The following is a 24,878-nucleotide window of genomic DNA, read 5'->3' on the forward strand; positions in this document are numbered from 1 at the left end:
ATTTGTTCTTTTGAGGGTGGACACAGTATGGAAGGGGGTCTACCCCCTGCAAGTTGGGGTTCACAGAGGGTGGGGAGGGAGTCAATAGAGGATTTCAAAGATGAATTATTGCATTCTTTTACGCAGGCTATGTAGTGATAATGTTATGTATGGCTCTAATAGGGAGCATCTACCATTTGTTTCAGTTTTTGATTCACACTGTTGCTATGCAATGGCATAGCAACAGTTGATAACAAAACTGGTTACCCACTGTTGTGATGTCAAAAAGACCAAGCTGACCGGCATCCTAAACAGCTTGTCAGAGCAGCACTGCTTGTTTGCTTTGACTGAAAACAGAAAACAGAGCTGCAGCAGAGGCAAGGAAGCAAGGAAGGTGGTGGGGGCTGGTCAAGGATAGCAGATACGTTTTTTTGTACCTTTGGCACAGGGATACATAACAGAGGTCAAGTTATGTGTGGCTCTCCATTACTCCTCTGACACTGTGAAGCAATTGAAAGCATGGGCCAGAAGATTTTGGAGGTCTATTTGATGTGACCCAAACACAACGGCACACTGCCTGGGTTTGATTCCACCCATGGGTAAAGGGCTGGCGAGCAGCGGTACTCCTCTTTTCTTTGAAACACTAATCAAAAAATCGAAAGAGTCCCACAAATCAAAAATAATTTCACTTCCACATGCCTGGAATCCCATCACAGGGAATGTCGCTAGTACTGTGTGCTACTTAGCGTCACACCCTCAGATCCATTGTGGATTTAGTACTTTTTGCTTTCCCAGTTATACACAGATTCTTGGCAGAATGATAGGTGCTTGCAGCCAACTACAGAGCCCTATATCTCTTATTGAGATTTTGGTGGTTGCCAAAGCAACGGTGAAAGACCAACAGTAACCGATCCTGAATGTCGTGGCCATCTTGGAACATTAATACTCCGGGCATATCTCGTCATCTTTCATGTAATGATGATTGTTGGAATGAGAGGGTAGGGCAGTGAAGAGGTAATAACTGAAGTTTATTGAGAATATTATAGGAAGGACACTAAGGGAAATGCACCTAGTGCTATGCACTTCAACCACCAACTGCCACTCCAAGAATTCCCTCACATTTCATCCAACATTCCCTACACGTGCACATCACACACAGCCATTCCACACATTCTATCGATCCATACTGCTGTCATTCTACACACGTCCACTAAAACAGCACAGTATAACACACATCTCCAACTTTAGAAAACTGATATAAATGAACGCAACCCTAAAAAAAGAACAAACACTTAAAAAACTACCAACTACACAACAAATATACTCTAACTAACCACATAATCTCAGAGCCTCTGAGGAGTCCTCTTTGTTGACCTCACATCCCCTTGACAGAATACCCACTAGCCCCTCTTACAGTCCCTGGCATTCCATTCCATGTTGGCGGTAAAAGAGACTCATTATTTGCACAAATTTCTTCTACACTTCTTTTTAAAATACATTATCATCACCACACATAGCACTCATACCCCTCCTGTGTGTAATTATATCAACTCAATATTAAACCTCTTCCACTATAATCATTGTATTTCAACACTTCAAAAAAATGTATGGGATCTGACCTTATAGACTACCCTTTCCATAAATCAGCAACCTTAGCCACACAACCTGCCACACAACCTACCCTGCTTCAACTCCTTAAGAAACTCTTACTGACAATCCATATCCTCTTGTATTTCCCTTTGAAACTTTAGCACCCTCTTCTTCACCTGCAGTCTAGTCACCAGTGCATTCCTGTGAATAACAACCCATACTCACACATCAACCATCACACCAAGTTACTTCACATCCTTCTTAATGTAACATTTTGGCAAACCTATACATTTTCTTTCACAGGTCCCATCACTCAACACAACATCAGGATTCAGGCCCATAGCTTCACACCCCTGTAGCATCTAATGTGGCCTTACTTTCACATATGATTTTACAAAATCTGCTAAAAAGTTCATTTTTTACACCTATTGCATACTTTATCATATGCTGGGCAAGTTCTAGAGTTCCTAAGCTTGAACCACCACATCTACAGTAATTAACAACAGCCTCTTCTTTGTTTTTTCAAAGGCATTATTTATTATTCGTTTGTCCCCTGCACTTTTCTTGTTCACTGTATTGACCTCAGATGAAGACTGATACCTTAACTCCAATATATAGCATCCAGATTCACACTCCTTGTTGTGTTAATGGTGGCATCTAATTCAAGATTAATACTTATCTGCATTATTTTCTGTACTTTTTTTTACTGTTGGTGTTCTTTTCCATGTGATCACCTAACATTTGGTCATGACTAAAGTCTCACATAACAGCCAACGGGCTTAATGATGAAATGTATTTCTGTATTTACTCTGCTTCATCTTCATTCCTAGAATCGAATTTATATTTCTCCATTAAACTGTTCACATTTTTAATAAGGCCCCGGTACCTGCTTCACACCATATTCAAAAACATCTATAATGTCGGAAGATGCATCAATTTTCTTGGATCTTCTCCACCTAAGCAATGTTATATTAATGATTTTCATTTATGCAAAGCAATCCTCATCTTCCCAATCTATCACAGATACCAACAGTACTTCAAAATTCTTCAAACCAAACTCCTTATTCCAAGGAAGGTTCCCTTGGTGCTTGTAAAAAGGAGGTTAGCTGTAACCTTGCTGTTGAATCACCAAATACAGGGATGATTAAAAACATCGCCATAGTCTATTATATCGAAAACAAATAATTTATTAACATAATGTTGGTAAACGATGAACCACTACGGCTCTTATTCACTGCTGAGAAGAAGCTATGATTTGACTCTCTGACCATCCATGTGTAGCACAAAAATGTATGTGTGTCTCTAACTCCTCCTGCCAATAACCTATTACCAAACACTTTTTTGTTGGAAGTTGGCAGGGTATGTTTCATATGCTACAAATATCCTCAGTGCTTTTCAATAAAGACTTCTTAAAAGCCAAAACGTAGCCACCTGCAGAAGAGGTCAATGGTGACAGCATTATGCGAAGCAAAACCAAAGGGGATGATGGACGGATTGTTGAACATTGCAAGCACTCACCCCTAGTCAACTGATCTGGGTTTAATCCATCTTTAGCTCACTCCACCACCCCAGTTCAGACATGGCCATATGCAAATCAGTCTGATCCTGTGCCTCATGGGAACAGTCCAGCCTGAACTGACAAGCCATGTCTTCCCTGGACCGGAAACAAGCATCCTGGGACCGGTTTCTGGCTATCAGCCGTCATCAGTCAGGCTAGCTTGAATCCAGTGGCAAAGTGAGCAAGGGACTCACGTCTGGGCATACCCTGCCAACTTAGGGCGAACAAAGCAAAACCACAGGGGATGATGGACGGAGTGTTGCACATTGCAAGCACTCAACCCCAGTCAACTGATCTGGGTTTAATCCATCATCATTCTTTAGCTCACTCCGCCACCCCAGTTCAGACATGGACAGCATTCTTCTGCGCACCTTTTACTTGGTTGCCAGGCAAAGCAACATATAAAATGGCTGCAGGTGTGCAACTCATGACATGCATACAGCTTGGAGAAGCAGGTCAGGATGTGTCACACATCAGGAAAGGGCTACATGTTGCCTGCCCAATGACGTACACCTGAAAATCAATGCTGGGGTTGTCAATTGTCGGTCCTCCCATGTGGTTCTCCACATCATTTGCGTGGTATAACAGAACCGCTACTGTGCACCTGTCTGTGGTCTCAACACTTCACTGTGGTCCTCACAGGTTCCTTAGAGATACGCCGCAGTCCAACACTGGTTTATCATAGGCACAGTATTGGCGGTGGCTCCAGGGTTCTCCACCACTCCTACTCCAGTTGCTCATTTATTGACAAAGTTGGAAGGAGAACGCAAGGCAGAGATCAGATAACAAGTATACTGTACATACTGGAGCAACACCAGGGGAAATGCACCCATTTCCATATACTTGAACTGCCAGATGCTTTCCTGAGAATTCCCTCACATTCCATCAAACCATCCCAACATGGGCTCATCTCATGCATCCATTCCACACGCTACATCCATACCACTGTCCTTCCCCATTGCCACAGTCAAACGCCGCACTATAACTTAATTATGCTTTAAGAAAAGTTAGATCCATTTGTCAATTTTTCACAATAATTTCATTAAATGTGATTAGAAATTGATGGGGCAATGGTGTTACAAATGGCCACCACCAAGACCAGTCAATATGTTAGGAACACCACCAGTGTTTCAGTAAGTATGGTGCAGGTGCAAGGCGCTTTGCTCCTGATGGTGTGCCACACTCTGGCAGCAGGCCATTCAAATGAGATCAGGGCCTGGGAGACAATCAAGCATGGCTTGGTCCATGTTATAACCATCCTCACACTAGCTGTGGTGCCAGTCATAGAAACCTCTGTCTTGTGTGTTGTCAAAGAAAAGAGGAAATACCCCATATGTTCTGCCAGTCAGTTTAAATCTCCCATTATAAATGTATGGTTCTTTGGTACATCTATAAAACTGTGTGGTGCAGCTTCCTTGGTGTGTGATGGATCTGCAGGTAAAGGTGAGGTGATGCAACATCATTAGGTCGTGGTCTAGGATATATATGTCAGCCAAAATGAGGCAGAAGACACTATTGACTGCTTGTGAGTCTTTCAGGACATTGATTTGCTTATTGGCTGGGGGTAGACCTATCCTCAGCTTGACACTGACAGCTTATTGAGTTGACAGTGCTGTGTTTTGTGATGGCCACTAGTAATGGTTATTTGTGTTTTCTGTTGCAGCCTATTGCTGTGGTGTGCCTTCATACACTCCTAACGTCTCCAGAGTTGTCGGGGGCGAGGATGTGAGGCCCAACAGCTGGCCTTGGCAGGTAAAGTAAAACAACAGTCTTTACCAACGTGCCCGGTCTACAGACATTGAGAGCTGCTGCTAATGGCTGTCGCCCCATTCCAGATCTCGCTGCAGTACCAGCCGGAGACCCAGTGGGGCCACACCTGCGGAGGGACCCTCATCCACCCACAATGGGTCCTCACAGCCGCCCACTGCATCAGGTAACTAGCTCTGTGCAAGTCCAGGAGCAGGGATTGACATGTTGCAAAAGCATAAACATGCTGTGGTGTTAGGGCCTGGATTTCCAGTTGAGCTACATTACCTCCTCTTCTACCTTCCTCCTCCTTCTAGTTGAAGCGACATTTGCAAAGTATGAGGACAAACAATATCCACTGTTTTAACCAGACAACAAGTCAACAACAGTCAAGGTTAATAACAAAACTGGGAAATTTATTGCATGGAAAATTAAATTGAGAACAACTTCTAGTCAAATCCATGATGTCCGGAATAATAAGTCGGGTGCCTTGGAGGAGAATCCAGAGTGTTTCACCGAAATTTTTGTGAAGTTTTATCAAGCCCTATATCTAGAAACATTGTCATAATCTCAGGCTGAAATAAGGAATTTCTGGAGAAGGGGAGCTTAGACAGTCTTGCTGTCGAGGAGCAAGCTGAGCACATTAAGATCTTTCCAGTAGAATCAATTAGAAAGGAAATTGTAATATTACTATCTCCAAAACTCCAGGAGTGAAGACAGGATTATTAGAGAATTGTATAAGATCTACAAATATATTCTGGCCGCATTCATAAATATATAAGATCTAACTGGGCAGGTTTTACTCCTAATAGATAATTGCAGTCAAAGATTCATAATTTTGGGATACACTGGATTATGCAGAAGTCTCTGGTTTGGCCCTAACATTTCTGCCAGGTCGGCGTAGCTCAGATCCCTGCCCACACTCTTTACTGTGTTTGAGGGTTTGGTTAGTTTCTTTCCAACCTGAAAAAGCTCAAACCTGTAGAATTGGTGGGATCAACATAGCCATCAGTCGAAGTCAAGTTATAGTCTAACCCCCACGTTTTGTCACCCCGGTATGACAATAAGAGTTGTGACACTAGAATGTGGCATATTTTAGGGGTGACAGCTTTCATATCTCCGCGGCCCAGGCTTCCAACATTTTTAAAGTTGACCCAAAGAAGGAACCATAGAAAAAATAAATAGCATAGGACTCTTTGGTGTAGTCCCTATTGTGAGGGAGGTATAGAGGCATTTGACATTGTGTCTTGGGCTCGGAAGGGACCATGGGGCATATTATCAACAACTAGCGATATTTATCGCTAAATGAGCTTAGCGATATTTTTTTTATCGCCGCACATTGCTGAATTTTATCGCAGAGATAACGTGCAATTAGCAACGTTTATCTCAAATGCGATAAAATATCCGGCGATAGGGGCTCAATGCGTGAATATCGCTGGAAATTCAGCGATATTCAGGAATTAACACCAATAGGGTCTTAACCTGAATATCCAAATCCCATTGGATGTACAGGTTAAGAAGTGGTCTAAGCAGGCGTTAGTTTCTGGCGATATTAGCGCTTAGCGCACATTTTTTTATCGCTTCGCCTGCGTTGATAATAGGCAATAGTGATGTTAGCGACTGCTTTCAGTCGCTAACAGTTTGTCTACGCCCACTTTGCATGTCATTAGCGATAAATATCGCTGACATGCAAAGCGGGCCCCAAACCGCTCGCTATCGCCTAGAAACTGTCGCTAACTGTTGTTAGCGACAGCTTGCTAATAGGGCGATAAAATTATCGCCGCTTTCGCGGGAAAAAGTCCCGCTAAAGCGGCGATAATACCCTTAATAATATGCCCCTAGGTTTTCCATCTGTACCTTATTTTTGGGTATTATTTTACTCACCTGCTTTTGAAGTCCTTCTTGTTAGAAAGTTAAGAAGTGACTGTACATTGAAGTTATTAATTTATGCCTAATGTATCACATGAAATCTGATTCTCCAAGCCCTGTCACTTCCTGGAGTAAACCTCGGCTGCTTGTCCTTGCTAGCTCGAGGGCATCACTAGGCTAGCCAGTTTTAAGTGCAACAGCATTGTGACCCAGGGACCCCACTGGCAAACAACTGTACACCCAAGGGATAAGGTCCAGTAACCGCTGACCTTCAAGGATCCCAAAAAGAAGGATCACAAGCGACAAGTTATCAGTTCGAAGTACATTTTCTACAATATTTTATATAGTTCAAAGAGCCTCAAAACCTCCTGCCCTGGGATCTGTAGGAATAATCAGCGATTAAACGACTGATGATAAACATGATGGTTAACTGGACAGAGATAGCAGAAGAGATGAGCAGACAGACTGGTCTAAGGCAGGGTTATCGACTGAAAGAAAAATCCTAACTAAGGCAGCAAATATAGCAAGGGGTCTAGGGCTATAGAATGTATTTTCTCATCAGTCATATCCGAACAGAGCTTAGAAGTTGTGCTGCCACTGGGAATATTTTTTAACATGACGCTATTTCTTGACTTCTTGTTGCAGAAGCTCCAGGACATACCGCGTCGTTCTAGGGAAACACAACCTGAAGATGGAGGAGCATGGATCGGTCACAGTTGGCACCGCCAAACTCATCGTTCATGAAAAGTGGACCTCTTTCCCCATTGTGTATGTTCTGCTATGTCTAACTTACGTGAGGCTTTTCTTAGGGGTCAAAGCAGTTTCTCACCTTTACATCAAAGAAGCAACTACTGATAACCTTAGAGCACACTAGCAGACACATTCAGGGTGTGTGGATTTTTCTTCTATGCAGACATGTTTCCACCCAGCACTGTCCGAGTATCTGGAGTTACAAAGAACCTTATTAATTTAAAGTTTTATTTTTAGCTTTTTTTTATTTTAAAGACATTTTAGGTTCATTCATTTTTCAACTACACTGCTACTTTGCTAATTATAGTGCATATACCACACACATTAAAGTGCATATACCACACATTTGATCTCTGAGGGAGTATGGCTTATTCCTTGAGCCAATCTGCCTGGTATTCCCCCCAGAAACTAGCTTTGTGGGTTAGACTATTTGAGCTTATTGGGGCCTCAGTCAAGGTTCAAATAGCCCAAGGGTCTGATTCTCTGCAACGAGTACCAGTTCAATTTTGCACCAACATTTGTACCATGTGACTAGTGCACACATTACTCTTCTAACAGTCAGACCATATAAACAGGGATTGTTGCACAGCACAGTCTTCATAACTCGGCCCTTGATGGGAGTGGGTAAAGCCTCAGCCTGATTGCACAGTTCAGGGATTCATCCTGTAAGAATTCCCTCCAATATATTAATAGTTATCCCCTTTCCCACAGCATCCAAAATATTCTACAGGGATATGGGGTGAATACAAAGCACGTTCCTTGTTAGGGTAGTGCCGTAAAGGTGTGATGATTCCCTAACTCTGGCTTCTGGTGATCATTCAGTCTTTAAAGTATTTTAGATCCACAAATGAGCCAATATTCTTTCCTTGCAGTAATGACATTGCCCTGATCAAGCTGGCCGAGCCCGTAGAATTGTCCGACAAGATTCAGCCGGCGTGCCTACCCGCTGCAGGAGTTGTGCTGCCCCATAAATTCTCCTGCTACGTCACTGGTTGGGGCCGGCTCTACAGTAAGCAAGAAGCTCTCACTATTCTTATTAGTTGAAGAGTTTGTGTTCTTCTTACCAGGCCCTTTATCGGGGTCACTATGGGACACGTGTGGGGCATCATCTCAGGCAAGTGTCAGATGTCTGAATTCAACCCTTAGTTAGGCGTGTGGTGGTGGGTCAACTGCTTGTGGTTCTGCTGGAGCCACTGGTGGTGGCACTCACCTACCTATAACAGAAGAGGCCTCTCACTACTATACAGAGTTGCTCTGGAGCTACTGGAACAGGGTAACCCCAGGGTAACCATGCGCTCTACAAGAATAAATAACATAACATAACTGGTGGTGGCACTCAACTGTAATAACAAATGATGCTGTTCACTACTCTGCAAAGTTGTCCTGGAGCCACTGGTGGTGGCACTCAACTGTAATAACAAATGATGCTGTTCACTACTCTGCAAAGTTGTCCTGGAGCCACTGGTGGTGGTTCTCACCTGTGATATCAGAAGATGCTGCATGAGAATCGGCAGATTTAGCCTGGAGCAAATAGTGGTGGCACTCATATGTGATAACAGAAGATGCTGCACGCTACTCTACAGAGTTGTCCTCGAGTCACTGGTGGTGGCACTCACCTGTGATAACAGAAGATGCTTCACGCTAATCCTCAGGGTTGCCCTGGAGCCACTGGTGGTGGCTCTCACCTGTGATAACAGAATATATTGCACGCTAATCCTCAGGGTTGCCCTAGATATTGGTAATACTCCACATGAACGGTAGTTGACTCTGTTCAGGTTTGCTGTGAACAGGTAATTAAATAGACCCCTATGATGGATGCCATGAGCCAGGGATTCAGTGCTTGCAACATTCTGACCTATTCCCTTCAATATTTAAAAACTCCTGATTGCTGCCTTGATTATACTAAATTCCAACACTAACTAAATTTGCTAAACTTTAAACTAGCATTTACTGTATATAAATTAACCAACCGGGGTCTTTATAGATTATAATTAGTCAAAGTTTGGGCTTTAAACTACATTTAGTTGCTTGCTCAGTGGCTACTAACTGGTCGTGTTAAAGAAGTACTGCATTGTTGTGGTCGGGGACAGTTGGAAATCCATTACCTTGAAGAGCTTAATAGTTTGCAAAGGAGGACCATACAAACCTTTTGCTCAGATTGACCACTGGCTCTCTTCAAATTGTGGGAGTTACCCATGCTGATCCCTCTATGTTGAGTGGACAACTCCTGCCCTCTCTACATGTGCAGAGGAGTCACTCTTCATCCAGGTAGTAACACCGGGCAAATACATTCTGCCATCTGAAGGAGAGTTGTTGTCATGAGGAAGAAAACAAGTGGTAGATTTCACAAACATGAGGGCTGCATAGGACACCAGATTGAGATCTAAATTTTACTAAAAACTCGTCAAGCCCCAAAGTGCCCAAGTCCAGTTTTTGACAGAATTAAAATGTCTATTTTATAAGTATTATCTGAATAATGTAACTTACAAAATTGTTGGCTATAAGCCAGAGGCCGGCTAACTAGATAAACAAATGCTTTTGCCTGCAACAAAAAACCCTTCGCCCCCTCAGCCCTCCCCACATACATGCAATATCTCAGGTATAATGGCTCGGTCGCCCATTAACTGTAGGTAGGCAACTCTTCCAGTATCCCCCAACCTGCTGGACATCCTCCAACGAATGCAAAAGGAAAAATTGATGGACAGAATGCTAAACAAATCCAACATTCACCCCAGTCACAAATCTGGCTTAAATCTATCAGGTGTTTTTGCTCCCCATACCATTCCAGTTTGGACCCAGCCATATACAATTCAATGCAGACCCTGCTCCCCATGTTACCAGTCCATCCAGTATGCCCAGACGTGGGACCTGTGCAGGCCAGATCCTTCCGGGACCAGAAACAAGCAACCTAGGACCGGGTTTGGGGACTGATCCATCATCAGCCAGGCTATCTTGATTCCGGTGTCATAGCGAGCACAGGTCCCACGTCTGGGCATACACTTTCCACTTAGGGCGACAAATGCAAAAAGAACAGATGATGGACGGAATGCTTATCAAATAAAACATTTGCCCCCATTCACAGATCTGGGTTAAATCCATTGTTTTCTGTGCTCACCATTCCAGTTTGGACCCAGCCGTATGCAAATCAGCCTTGACCCTACTCCCCATAGGAATGGTCCAACCTGAACTCCTAGTCCAGGTCCTCCCTGGACCAGAAACAAGGATCCTGGGACCAGTTTTGGGGTATCGCCTGTCATCAATCAGGCTAGCGTGAATCCGGTGGAATAGTGAGCACGGGACTTTCCGTAAGAGCCATTTCTCAAATGGTGTTAGAGGCGGTGGGCACTCAGACTTACATGAGAGATGTGTTACCCCATGTCAGAGTTGCATGTGTTGCATGCTATCAGCCTCCGCTAAGTTAAAATCTGTTTTCAATGTGGTGAAGGTGATGATCCCAGTGTAGTCAAAGAGTTCGCCAATCCGTTTACACCCGCTACCTGCCAGAGCTCAAAGTGGTCATTACATATACCTGGTATGAAATAAGGCTTGGAAAAGAGGGGGGCTCAGTGGCAAAGGATGGGTCACCAGACTGTTTCACTCCGGCACCCTAGCCAATACCACTAGCATGGCCTGTGTGACAGGGGAGGAGTAAAGCCCCCATGATCTGCTCCGTTGGGGTAGCCATGGTATCTTCCATATGCAAGTGCCTTGATTCACCAGTGGTTCTCAGACTCAGGGCATCCCCACTCCACTAGGAATCTAAGCTGTGTGGCCTGGAAGTAGGGTGCGATATTGGGTATCCCCAGGCTGCCCTCAGACACAGGATGGTATGTGAGGTATTATGCCATATGAGGTCGTTTCCTGTTCCACACAAATTTGTTCATCACCTTCGGCATAGTTAGCAGCATGTTACGGTATGGTGTTCAGGGTAAGGATTGGAAGGTATGTAAAATTTTGGGTAAGATAGTCATTTTAATTGGCGCAATGCCGCCCGTCCACACGAGCTGGCAGCTCTGCCACGACCACAATTCAGATTTCATTTTGAAAGAATTTTTACGGTTTTATAGTGCAAGGCACATGGCTGGCTCGCCAGCGCCCTGGATCTCTTGATGGTCCAAGGACTACATCCTGTCTGATTTAACACATTTGGACAATGTAAATCATTGGGAATGTGAGTCAATCTCACGCAGAATGGCGAGCACTTGAAAAGTGACATATTGCGCACAGTGTCTTAAGGCTGGGGTCTCTACTGCACAAAAGGCACTAAAGAGATCTGCGCGCTACAGACCAGTGCTTAATTTGATCTGGTGGTTTCCGGTGCTCGTCACCAGCACTTAATTCTCAACACCAGCCCTAATGACAGTCCACCACATAGTGGCGATGTCTGTTTAATTTGATATGAGCACAAAACAGTGTTTAAGAATTCAATGCACATAACAAATGACAATTTAAACTGCTCCACGCCATTCCTATAGCTTTGGGTGGCCTGGAATAGTCTGAATTAGTACTATTATTGGCAGGGCTGTTAGGGACAATGGATGGTGCCTCCTGAGCAGGGACCTGCCACTTTAATTTTTTCAAACTAAGCACTGCCACAGACAGTCATTTTATTGGGCTTCTTTCAAAAATGTCAAATTAAATCGCAAATCTGAACCAGTCAGGTAACAAAAAACAGGTTGTGTCGTAATAGATTCCGGAAAACGCACCCTCTCTGGCACAGAGTATTTTGCTCCCAGTCTCTTTCCCAAACGCCCATCTCTCAGCTTCCCAATCCAGTGTGTATTGAGTTGCATTATTCCTAGCTTTACATTTTAAAGACTCGAAAAATATCTGCCAGGCTTAACCCACAATGGAGGCTAAGAATGGGTCTGTTCCTTCCAATAAAAGTGCCCTAAGAACGCAAAACCATTTCACAGCCACAGCAAGCAAACATTAATTTTGTTTTCAATAGTTTACCCAAAGGTCCTTGAAACACATTGACCAGTGTCTGTGTACACTAGATATAGAAAGAGAACTAAACTTTAACATGTTTTGTCTCTATCATTATTGGAACACGGGCATTGGCTTATAAAACATTTTCTTTCATGGAATGTGCGTGTTTGTGCTTCTGAGCAAGATGAAATAAAAGGTTATTCTAGCACATTACCCTTGAGGTATGCCATCACAATGTCTGCTGCCAGCAGCCACATTCAAAGGCAAGTCACAGACCATCATTATAGCTGCATTTTAAACAATGAAAACGGGAACTGGCTTTTGATGTCGATTTGTTTTTCTAAAAAGAAACATGATCAGTTGAAAGGAGATATTTATGGCAGTACGTTTATAGGCCTCGTATGAGACAACGCAAATGCTGTCACTTGGGAGATCTAATACAAATTAAAAAAATAATGATTAAATTGGGCTTAGAGCCAGCCCATTACTTTCCATTGGTTTGCTTCGATGTCACTCTAATTTCCTTGCTTCTCATTGGTAAGCCCTTCCTGCTTTCACTTTCTATCCCTGTGTTTGTCCATCCCATATAGCCTGGACCAAGTACAGCATCCAGTCTGCGGCCCGGTCCCTTCCATTGGTGGCATGCTTCCAAATGTTTTCCTTTTTTTTCAACTTGTAGCACTCCAAAGGAGTGAGTGCACGTGTTTGCAGGCTCACTCTCCCTATGGCACTGCATTATTGCTTCCTCCTCTCACCAGTGCTGTTTTGCTTGCTCTTGTTGCCCCTCCTGCTCTTCAATCCCCTGGTATAGCTTGCCCTCTCCCAACCGCGCTGTTGCTTTACTGTTGCTCCCACATTCCTGCATTTATTGCTTTACCTATTTCCCCCAACCTCAGTGTTGCTTGCCATGCCCCCCTCCTGTGTTGTAATCTCCATTGTTGTTGCTTGGTTTCAAAGGAGGCCCCCATTCTTGTTGATGTTCCTAAATACCTATCTTTCCTGCTGAGTCATTGTACCCCTTTGCTTTCCCCTGCCCCTATCCATGCCAATTTACAGGGAAACCCAGAGTGGCATTCCTTGACCCCAGCATCCCTCTTAATCCTTTTTCGCCCTCACACACTGCCGCTTTCTCCCACTGTCTTGTGTCCATCTCCGCTAAGCGGCTTTTATTTTTTGCAAACTATCTGAGATTAAATTACATGGGACAAATAGACTTAGGGCCAGATGTATCAAAGGGTTTTACCCATTCTATGGCTATGGAAAAATGTGTTCATACATATGGCCCTTATTTTTTATTTTATCACAATGTGGTACTTGTAACTACTACTTTAGTAACAGAAAACAAAATGCAAAGAGACCAGTACATGATTTAAAGAATAAAAAGGATTTGGTGAGATTTTCACACTCCTCACATGAGGCAATCTGAGATTTACTAACTGCTTTTTGATATGCTTGATTTTGCAGTCCAGGGTCTGCTTTTCTTCATCATGTCTGCAATGAATATGAAGGAGCAAGAAATCAAAGATGTAATTGCTCTTTGGAAAAGCTGATGGTGTGGCAATGTATTATAAAGAATAAACCACCCTCTGCCATACGTTAAAAGGATATTCAAGTCAACTTAGCGTTCCATGATTCTATACCTTCAGCCTCGTCCCTCAATAAGGTTGTGGAATTGCTTGGTGACTTGCAAAATTCTTATAATGTATGGCAGGAAGTACGAATGCAAAAATAACAGTTGATGGACAGAATGTAGAACAATGTCATACATTCACCCTAGTACAGAGATCTGGGCCTAAATCCATCGTTTTTTTTGCACTCCACACCACCCCAGTTCAGACATGGCCATATGCAAAGTATAATATAATATTGCATTCATCAGACAGATACTTAACAATAAAGGGTGCCTTGTCATCTGATTTTCCAAAGAATTATGATGATGATGTGGAAATATGGCCCACATTGTTTCTTCCTAGTTATTATTATATTATTTGACAGTAATTTATGTGGGCTTGCTAGGGAAGATATGGAAATTTCAACATGAACGTGAAGCCAATGCTAGGGTACTTCTATACCTCCCTATAAGAAAGGGGACGAAAGAAAGAGGGCAGTTAGAAGTTGCATCAACTACAGGGAAGCCTCTAAGCATCATGTCAGTTAGACTAGTGAGCCAGACAGAACAAGCATACAGATAAACCATGGATTTCCTCTGAAAAATCTATACTTCTACAGGATAAGTATAGCATGTCTTTATCCAGGATTTAACTTAGAACCAAAAGCCTGCGAGATTGTTTTGAACAATGAATATTAATTTGTTGATACGTAAACTTTCAATGTTCTCTGCTTCAGCTAATGGCCCTATTGCTGACAACCTGCAGCAAGCCCTGTTGCCAGTAGTCAATCACGTCACCTGTTCTCGTGCAGACTGGTGGGGATCCAGCGTGAGGAAGACTATGGTCTGTGCCGGAGGGGATGGCATTGTTTCTGGCTGCAATGTAAGTTTCTTTAGCGCTATTGCCTGTCTCAACTTTTTGTTTTGCATATAACTTTGGCGCAGTTTGATGAATCTTCACAACATTTTAAAAATGTGTTTGACGCTCAGTTCAGCTACTGTATTTAAAGTTTCAGGGTGATCCATCAAGTGGAGACTGACTAAAAGGAGGGGTCCTAAAAGGTGCATTCCTCATGTTAATTTTCATACAGATTTTAGACATGGCTACTGCCCTAACCGCTGAACGGAATTACTCTAAATTTGGCCAAGTGGCAGTTCTTGGACCAGAAGGCGACCTATTGAATTGTTGTAAATACATATAGTCGTTTTTTAAATATTAAGGGGAAAACAAATTTGTATATTTGCGGATCCACATGCCAACAGGAGTGCTGTGATTGGCTGGCAGCAACTTGAGAGGAAAGTTGTGGGGGAAACAGCCTTTACAACGCAACCGTTACAACGCATGCCATTACATCACATGCCATTGCAATGAAAAAGGTGTGCAGCAGTGGGTAGAAGACGTTGGATTTAACTCCAACACCTTCACTACTGTTGCACACACTGGAGTTGGAATAGAAAATTAATCTGTTCCAACTTCCAGCGCTCCCAGACAGAACTTCGGGGTAAAGGTTGGCGTTGCAACTGCATGCGATGTAATGGCATGCGTTGTAACATAACATCACATATCCAAGTTGCTGTGGCCATTGTGTTCATCAGGACTCGGTTCCCATTGGGGAAAATAACATTTAAATGTGATAAAAGGAGTCAGGGAAGATGCACCCTGAACCCATGGAACTAATGGAGGGGTCTGAGAGGGTCCCCTCATGGGCAAGAAATTATCCAAAAACCATGGATCATCCCTGGATCCTCACGGAGTCGGATGGATCTGCAAATGCAGACCCCCAGTAAAAAAAACATACACTCACTCACAGATCCACACACCTTCTCACACATTCACTCATACACCCATCCACACACCCACAAAACCACACACATCTACTCTCCCACCCTCTCAAAGATTCTCAAAACCACTCATATACCCACTCACAGACGCAGCTTTCACACACACCTGCATACACACACTTACAAACCCTTGGAACCACCCACAAACGCACTCACCGACCAAGACAGCTTACACACCCACTCAAGCATTCACACAGCCACTTGCAAATCACCAGTCACTCACACGCCCACTCACTGACCTACAAAACTACTCACACACCCACACAACCACTCACACACCTACTCACACACCCAATCACAGACCTACACAGTCAGGCACACATGCACTCACATACCCACCAGAACCATTCAAACCCTTCCACACACATAGGTTGCAAGGACATTATAGTGAAAAATAGCATTACAAAACCATAGAAAGTCACTGAAAAAAACAAAGGTTATAGGGACATCATAGGAAATACAAATTTAAAAACCTTGGAAATTCACATCAATAACTGCCCTGGTTTGATAAAGACCACAAGAAAGCAAAATGTAAACTAATTTGCAATCAGGAGTGAGAATATGGTCATAATTTGGGGAGCAAAGAGTAATTAGAAGCACCAAGGGAAAGGGGGGTGGTGTCGCAATAATTCCCAGAAGTAATATTCTGGTTAAGATACTTCCTATGGAGGACAAAGAGGGGACGGAATGTCTGGGTTTTCACTTCATTTTATCCACCCACCAATCTGTGGCAGGTGCCCTAATTTATGGACCCCCAGGATATGCAGGGACATTATTTAGGAATATAGCTACTTCCATTGTATCACTAGCCTCGAGATTCAAGCATTTTCTGGTTTTGGGAGATTTTAATGTCCATATGGACAACCTGGAGAGCCCAGATGCAATCACATTCCAGGAGACTTTGGAGATCATGAACCTTATTCCCTATATATCTATGCCGACTTACGAGAAAGGCCATACGTTAGATCACATTTTTTCTAATATTCCAATAACAACTGAGGAACCTGTCCTTTGGTTTGGACAGACCATTTTTTGATCGGTTGGCAGATCAGTAGATTAATGAAGCAGACTCTAATCTCTGAGAAAGTGCCATCATTTACAACTAGAGCTTTTCACAAAATTACTCCCGAAGCACTGAGCAGAGAACTCTCTTCTAATCCCTTTTCTATGCATAGTAAGATCGAGGACGCTGCTATTAATCTTGAAAAGATTGCTCGCATCAGGCAATAAGGCCATCGGCGCCTTGGTTCAATGACACGTTGAGGAAATGTAAGAGTTTATGTAAGCACAGATAGTAAGGTACTATATAAAGAGGCATTAAAAATGTATCATAACAGAATTCTGGAAGCTAAGAAAGTTTTTTCTCAGCTAGAATTGAGGCGTCAGGGTATAAGAGTAAGGACATTTTTGAAAATCGTTCAACACTTTGTCTCACCGAAAGCTGCAGCCTCGGAAAGGATTGTGTCAGAAAATTGGATAGGCCAGTTGGCCTCCGCCTTTCATGAGAAAGTGTCAAAGATTCAAAAATCCCTTACCTTTATGGAGGACGCGCAGGACCTTTCTCCTGTCTTGCGCTCAGCTCCTCCGGCAAGTATGGCCACAATCCTTCAGTTTCCTCCCATTACCCTGGAGCATTCTCTATCCATAATGAAAAACTTAAAGTCGGGGTCGCCGTCTGGTCCCTGCCCGGCAAAATTACTTGCGGCCATGGCTGAGATCATTAATCCCGAGGCTAACAAGGTCCTGAATCTGTCATTGAGTAGGGGCCAAATTCCATCTGTCTGGAAGAGGGCAAACATCCTCCCTCTCCTAAAAAGACCTGCGGCTGATCCTACTCTAACATCCAACTATAGACCTATTTCCTTGCTGCCTTTCTTTGTGAAATCTATCAAAAATATGTGAACTATATTATTACTGATTTTACAGAAACAAATGGCCTCCTCCATCCGAGTCAATCCGGTTTCCGTGCTAATTTTAGCACGGAGACAGCCTTACTCAAGATATCAGAGTCTATCAAGGCAACCTTGGATACGGGAAGAAGAGCAGTTCTTTTCTTACTTGATCTGTCCGCTGCTTTTGACACCGTGCCCCACGACCGTCTCCTGCAGAGACTAAGGGAGTGCGGTCTTGGGGGCACGGTGTTAGAATGGTTCTCTTCCTTCTTGGCGGACAGGTGCCAGGTGGTTTGGTCTCCCCCATTTGTAGCTGGTATTCCTTTGATGGGGGTAGAAGTCCCTCAGGGCTCCATTCTGAGCCCGTTGTTGTTCAATATCTATCTGGCACTACTCGCCTCTTTAGCTGAGGCCTACGGTGCAACTATTATGTCCTATGCTGGCGATACTCAGCTATTGTTCACCTGCAAAAAAGGAGAGGATCCCGATGGAGAGAGGATCAACAAAAGCCTAAGTGTGGTCTTTTCGTGGTTCAGAAGTAACCAATTTTAATGTAACCCTGAGAAATCAGAGGTGATCCTCTTCGGGCCATTTACTCAGGAAGCGTGGAGAGGCTGGTGGCCGGGAGATACTCCATCGCCACAGCCATCGGCAGGAGCAGTGAGAAATCTAGGGTTAAAACTGAATGCCTCCCTTGACATGAAAACTCAAGTAAATTTGGTCGCAGGGACCTGTTATGGCATCCTGAAAATGCTACTAAGATTCCTCCCCTTCTCTCGCTCACTCATAGAAGGACGGTGGTCCAAGCTCTTATAACATCTAGGCTGGACTACGCTAACGTCCTCTATTTGGGTTTTCCAGCTGACCTCCTGCATAAACTTCAAGTTATTCAAAACATGGCGGCCAGAGCTATCCTCATGCTGGGCCCAAGAGAATGGATCTCTCTTCATCTAAAGAATCTTCACTGGCTGCCTATTTGTAGTAGAATTTACCTTAAGGCCCTTTGCTGGCCTTTAAAGCTCTTCATGGCCTCGGAGCCGCGTACATCAGGAAGCGGGCGTCTATACGCCTAGCAGAAACCTTAGATCATCACAACTCCATTTAATGACAGTGCCTAGGTTTGCCCGCTCACGCAGGGGCGGACGCTCCTTTCAGGTACAAGTGGCGGTCTATGGAATCGGATGCCTGTCACTCTTAGCTGGATGGCTTAGGAGGTTTTAGGAAAGAACTTAAAACATGGTTATTCCTTGATCAACATATGTTGAGGGGAGCCCTGCAATGTTTTATATGCTCAGCCCAGCGCCGGGACACTCTATTGAACTTTATTAAAAGTAAATAAATAAATAAAAATAATGTAATAGAGCGTGGGAGGAAGCTAATTGGCAAGATCGTGTCACAGCATTAAACAGGAAACTCTAACAGACTACTTTGCCATATAGTTGTCCATGGCAGCCTTCACACACATACAAGTGTTGATTTTTGTGTTCAACAACATGTCTGTTTGAAACATTTTGGTGAGCTTTATTGCCATTTTCTACCCATTAATAATAGCGTTGAGGTATCGGTTGCACTGAACCCGACATTTGGTACTGGGGGAATGGAGTTTCTAAAACTCTTCAAGCAACTTAAAATTTGGCAAGGTCTCAGGTCCTGACAGAATTCTTGGGGACCTATTTCTATCAGAGCCCAATATCTGTTCTCCATATCTTAACACCTTATCAAACGCTATTTTGAATACGAATTTTAAATAAAGACGACAAGAACAATCCTGTTAATTATAGACCCATTAGATTAATTGGCAACCTCCAGAAAATATTTTGTAGACAAGCCTTCACCAATCTCCAAAATTGGATGATGGCAAGTGAGGCACCTTAAAGGCAGGTTTTAGAAGCCAGGTGAGCACTATTGACTAGGTCTTCCGATTCCTGCTTATTTACAGGAAAGCAGTGTACAGTGGGGCGATGTACATGTTGCCCCAGTTAATTTAAGGTTGGCATTCAAGCTAATCTTTAGAAGTAAACTCTGGGCAGTACTTGAGACTGAAAGCATTCTGTATATAATTATTACCTTGCAAATTAATGACTATGCCCAAGTTAGGTCGGGAAAATACAGGGAACTAAACAATTGCATTGAAATAGATAAAGGAGTCTGATATGGTTGAGTGTTGGCTCCAACTTTCTTCTACATATACATTAATGGTGTCTTGAAGGATCTAGATGCTTGTGTAAATGATTCACCAAATTGTCTGACCACAAGATACCCACTTTACTCTTCGCTGATGACAGCTTATTGATATCTACCCCTTCAATAGGGCTTGAGTTCCTTTTAGTTCATTTTGTCTTCTTCCACTAGGATTGGCGACTGGAAATAAATTAATTGAATACAAACTACCTGTGTTTCAACCCACACCCAACAGATAGGCCTGTACTGCTAATTGAGAACAGCAAGATAGAAAGGGTCACAAATTCTGAGTATTTGATTGTAAAATTGTCTAGTGCTACGTCATGGACCCCACAAAACAACCAAGTGCCATCTAATGCTCCAGGACGATGCATCAGCCGTACAAATATATTTATATTATCTCCAGATTGGTTTCACCAGTGCTGGAAGGCCTATCATGCAATATCTCTAGGAGCAGATCTTTGTGGTGCAGGAATGTGGGGTTATAATAATGTAGGCAAAAAAACAATCTCTTAGAGCAGTGGTCAACATCCCCAGAAGCGTTGATCTTTTCCCCCCGCACATGGACATTGGTATGAAAGATAAAGCCGATACAATTATTATTAGACCTATTTTATATTGGTTTCGACTTTAGTCCACAGTGGAGTTGGGCCCATATAGTATGTGTCTTCAGGAAGTGCTAACTTTGGAATACTTGTGTGGCTTCCCATGGCTGAAAACTGAAAACACTTGGTTGTATATTCTCCTGGTGAATGAGTTATAAGATGACCTGAGCTCTGTTATGAGGATGTCAATGAAACACCTCAGAGGGAGAAACGGGCCACACGTGATGGATGCATGGAGCGATTCATTTAGACATGGATATATCACAGATCGCGTCCTCGATTTTATGAGTGAGCTAACATTTGAGGTAGTTTCAGATGATATCAGTCCCTTTGCTGCTAAGCAACTGTACTTAAAATGCAGGCATAGAAGATTACCTATCAGAAGACTTAGTGGCACATGGCTAGTTAGTCCTTTTATTCCCCCTCTTGATATATGTGTAAAGTGTTACTTGGATGGGGAAATGGTAGCACGTTTGCTCTTTTTTGTACTGCCTGTGCTCAACTTTGAGGAAAGTGAATAAGTCCTATATGAAGCCTGCAATGGTGACACAATATAAAACTGCTTGAGGATAATCAAATCTGGTGCAAGTGTTCCTGTTGTGTTTAGTGGGGATACATTCCTGTTTTCCTCATAGTACTGGAGAAAGAAATGCTGCGATAACTAGATTGCATGGAAATGTGATTTTAAAGGCATAAGAAGATGTAAAAAAAATTACTACTTTTATATTGTTGCATATATTGGTGAAATTATGTGTTTTACTATGTCGGATAGGGCTTTCCCCAAAATAAGCATTTATTCATGACGATGCTTCAAGATGCTCCCATCGGTGAAGAAATGAGACTCTCATCCCAGTACCTGTCTGTGCCCCAGTATATCCGGCATGTGTAAGGCGTCAGGGTGACTGGCAGCTGATTCCCAATCAGTAATTCACCTCAATGATGAGAACTATCTTTTTATGCTTGGGTGATGCTCAGGCTGGGTAGTGTCTGGCACACAGCACAGAATTAGCACTTTTGTCTGCCTAGGATAAGCTTGGTCTCAGCGATGGATGTTTGCTGTCAGCACACAGATCTTGCTTGATCTTTCAGGTGCTTTTGAGACGGTCCACCACATATTTCTTGCCAGGTTCAGTGAAACAGGCTTTACTGATCTAGGTTGAGTTATTCCTTGCAAACCACACTCAATGCATTTCTCTATTTCCCTAAGTGTTACCATGTTTTATTTTCCCTTATTGAGTTTCAGCAGTCACCTGATCCTTCTCCATATCTGGTAAGTATCTATGAAAAGCCTCAGACAAAGCTGCTCTGCCTCCATGGACTCATGTTTTAGATGTGTGCTATTTCATAGACTGGTAGAAAGTAACAAAGAATACACAAACGTTGATGAGAGGAATAGTTGCAATTTTTCTAACCATTGGCAAGCACTTGGGGTAGCACTCTAACCCATCGTTGTTTTGCTTACCATGCTATTTCAGTTTGGACCTAGCCATATGCACATCAGTCTTGACCTTGCTCCTCACTGGAACAGTCCAGCATGAACTGCCAGGACAGGCCCTCCCTAAACTGGACCACAAGCGACCTAGGACCAGTTTTGCTCTGAGAGGGGCTCAATTGCCAGGTATGAATTGATTCTAGAAGCACAGTCAGCACTGGGCCCAAGTGAGGACCAAGCGTGGAAGTTCGGGCTGGACTGTTCCCATGAGGAGCAGGGTCAAGGCTGATTTGCATTTGGCTGGGTCTATACTGAGGTGGCATGGTAAGTATAAGAAGGAGGGGTTCAGATGCTATCCGAGTGATTGCCAGTGGTTAGACAAATCGTAAGCATTCCTCCCATCACCTTTTGTGTGTCTGATGTACCACCCTGCGTGGCAAGAGTAGGCCCAAACATGGGTCTTATACTCAGTGCCCTGAAACCAAGCTATAACTTGCTGATGAGCCTTTATCAGGGCGAAACCAATCCTTCTGGTGGGGAGATGACCAAGACTAGCAGTACTGGCTGGACTGTGAGCAGCAGGTTCAAGGCTGATTTGAAAATGGCTGCGTCCAAACTGAGGTGGCATAGTGAGCAAAAGAACGATAAGTTGGGATGGTACCCCAAGCAATTGCTAGTGGTTAAACAAATGGCAAGAAATCATCTCATCAGCTATTGTATGCTTAACAAGTAACAAATGCCAGTCAATGCAAACACTTCAACAATGTCTTCTAAAGGGCAGGGAGTAGACGGGAAGTAGTGGACTGCAAATAAACATGGATTAAGACGGAGATCATTATAATAGAAGGAAGCACAGCCTTCAGTTGCCCTTCTATTGGTCAGTAAACCCAGACCTATTTATTTTTATTTTGCGTGTTTATAGAGCGCTAGAATAGACTCCCAGGGGAGTATCTCCGCGCTTTATGACTGCCTATGGATAAGGTTTGTAACTAGTAGGTTAATACATGATGACCCTCCCTCAGAATTTGACCAGGGTCCACTGACTCTCCCATATCTCACAGATATTCATTGATGTAGAGCTAAATATAGAACCCTTGAACTCATGGGCCCCCCCATCACATCACAGGGGCTGCAGGGGTCTATGTTAGTCTCCAGTTTGTAACCTGAGTTGCCTTTGACAGCAACCTCTCAATGACTTTCCATTTATTTTGTATTTATTTATGCGTTTTTATATAGCGTGGACTTTACCTGAAGGAGTCACAGCGCTTCACAATAGGAACAGAACTGATACATGAGAACATTACAAGTGAACAAATTACAAAAGCAAACATTACAGTACATGAGGCAAAAGTGACAATCGTGAGCAAACAAAATACAATAGGTAGCAAACGGTGCATTACAGGAGGAAAAAGTGACATGTGTGCAGGTTACAAAAGCGTACAAAGTACAAGTAGAGGTATAATACTGCAATAAATGAAGGACACTCAAACACAAGAACAAACGTTACATAGGTAATGGTGGCACTTGTGCAAGTATCTGGAGTCAAGCTATCCTGGCTGAAGACGGCTGATAGCCAGGAACCGGTCCTAGGATGCTTGATTCCGGTCCAGGGAAGACATGGCTTGGCAGTTCGGGCTGGACTGTTCCAATGAGGCACAGGGCCAAGACTGATTTGCATATGGCCATGTCTGAACTGAGGTGGCCTGGTGAGCAAAATAAGGATGGATTAAACCCAGATCTGTGACTGGGGGTGAATGTTTTGCCATTGCACAACATTCCATCCATCATCTTGTTTGTTTTTCACCCAAGATTTCTTCCAAAAGAACAATGTTTTGTGAATCCAAAACTGATTCAGTTTCCGCAGCCAATGATTCCTCATTAGCCACTTTTAAAAGCTCCAAAGAGCAGACATGATCCTCATGATCAGCTGACGTGGAGGCAGTAGCTTGCTGTCCTGCATCTGTGTTATTAGAGCCAGCGTTCGGTAATCCTGATGCTAAAGCACCCATCTCCACTGTATGGAGAGGCTCATGCCATTCATTTTGAAGGAGCCGCAAGTTCATGGGATAACTCAGAAAATGGGTCATTATAGGACTCATGAACAGGTTCATATCCACAGGAACCAGCATTTGCAGAGCTAGGCAGAACAGGCAATGAAACCTGGGTTGTACGAAGGAAACCAGGTGGGTCGGAATGACAATGATCAGTCAATTTTAGGTTCTTGGATCTAAGGGACTCAAAAGAATTGTATCATGTGCTCCCGGCACAGCTGGATAGGTGGGAGTTCCATCACCAGTGGGCTTCGAAAGGAATATCCATTGCAGAGTAGCAAAAATAGAACAAAGTACCAAAAATGAGGAATTACACCGAAGGTATGCCCCCGAACACGCTGATAATGAATGTCTAAAGGGAACACGCTGATAATGAATGTCTAAAGGCTGGTATTACTCCAAAGATTTTCTGAAAGAAACTGACTATGGCAGTCCCAATAACTTAAAACAATTGTGCTATACCAGTGGTATTGGACACATTAAAAATCTGGTGCACTTGCTTGCCAAATTGTAATGGAAGATTTGTGTTAAACAAGGACTGTCTTTCACTGGACCTTCTTGCAACCTGCAATTCGAAGATTTTAGAGTTAATGCTAATTTTTTTTAAACAACAGGGCTTTGAGTCGGCTTAGCTTGTTAAAATCCGCCTTCAAAGTTGGAATGGAAGGTCACAATGTACTATCAAAAGCCATATGCATCGGGGGGAAATAGTGCGTTATTGCAGCAGGTCACTATTTGGGAGACTGATAAAATATATGGGATCCCGGTATTCATTCGCAACTGTCCTGGTTGCTTAACAGTTTCCATCTAAAAGGACAGTAATGAGGGGGAGAATTGAAGGG

At 43.3% G+C, this 24,878-nt stretch overlaps 1 protein-coding gene across 1 annotated transcript in view; it reads left to right on the plus strand.

Annotated features, from left to right (window-relative positions):
• Positions 1-24,878, plus strand: part of LOC147709300 (chymotrypsin-C-like) — a 48,145-nt gene that overhangs the window by 19,562 nt on the left and 3,705 nt on the right. Inside the window, exons 2-6 of the mRNA XM_086927855.1 lie at positions 4,791-4,879; positions 4,963-5,060; positions 7,388-7,510; positions 8,365-8,501; positions 14,771-14,916. Coding sequence (XP_086783981.1) covers positions 4,791-4,879; positions 4,963-5,060; positions 7,388-7,510; positions 8,365-8,501; positions 14,771-14,916 — 593 coding nt within the window. The remainder of the gene's footprint in view (positions 1-4,790; positions 4,880-4,962; positions 5,061-7,387; positions 7,511-8,364; positions 8,502-14,770; positions 14,917-24,878) is intronic.

This window comes from Lissotriton vulgaris, chromosome 6, assembly GCF_964263255.1.
Source record: "Lissotriton vulgaris chromosome 6, aLisVul1.2, whole genome shotgun sequence".
NCBI lineage: Eukaryota > Metazoa > Chordata > Amphibia > Caudata > Salamandridae > Lissotriton > Lissotriton vulgaris.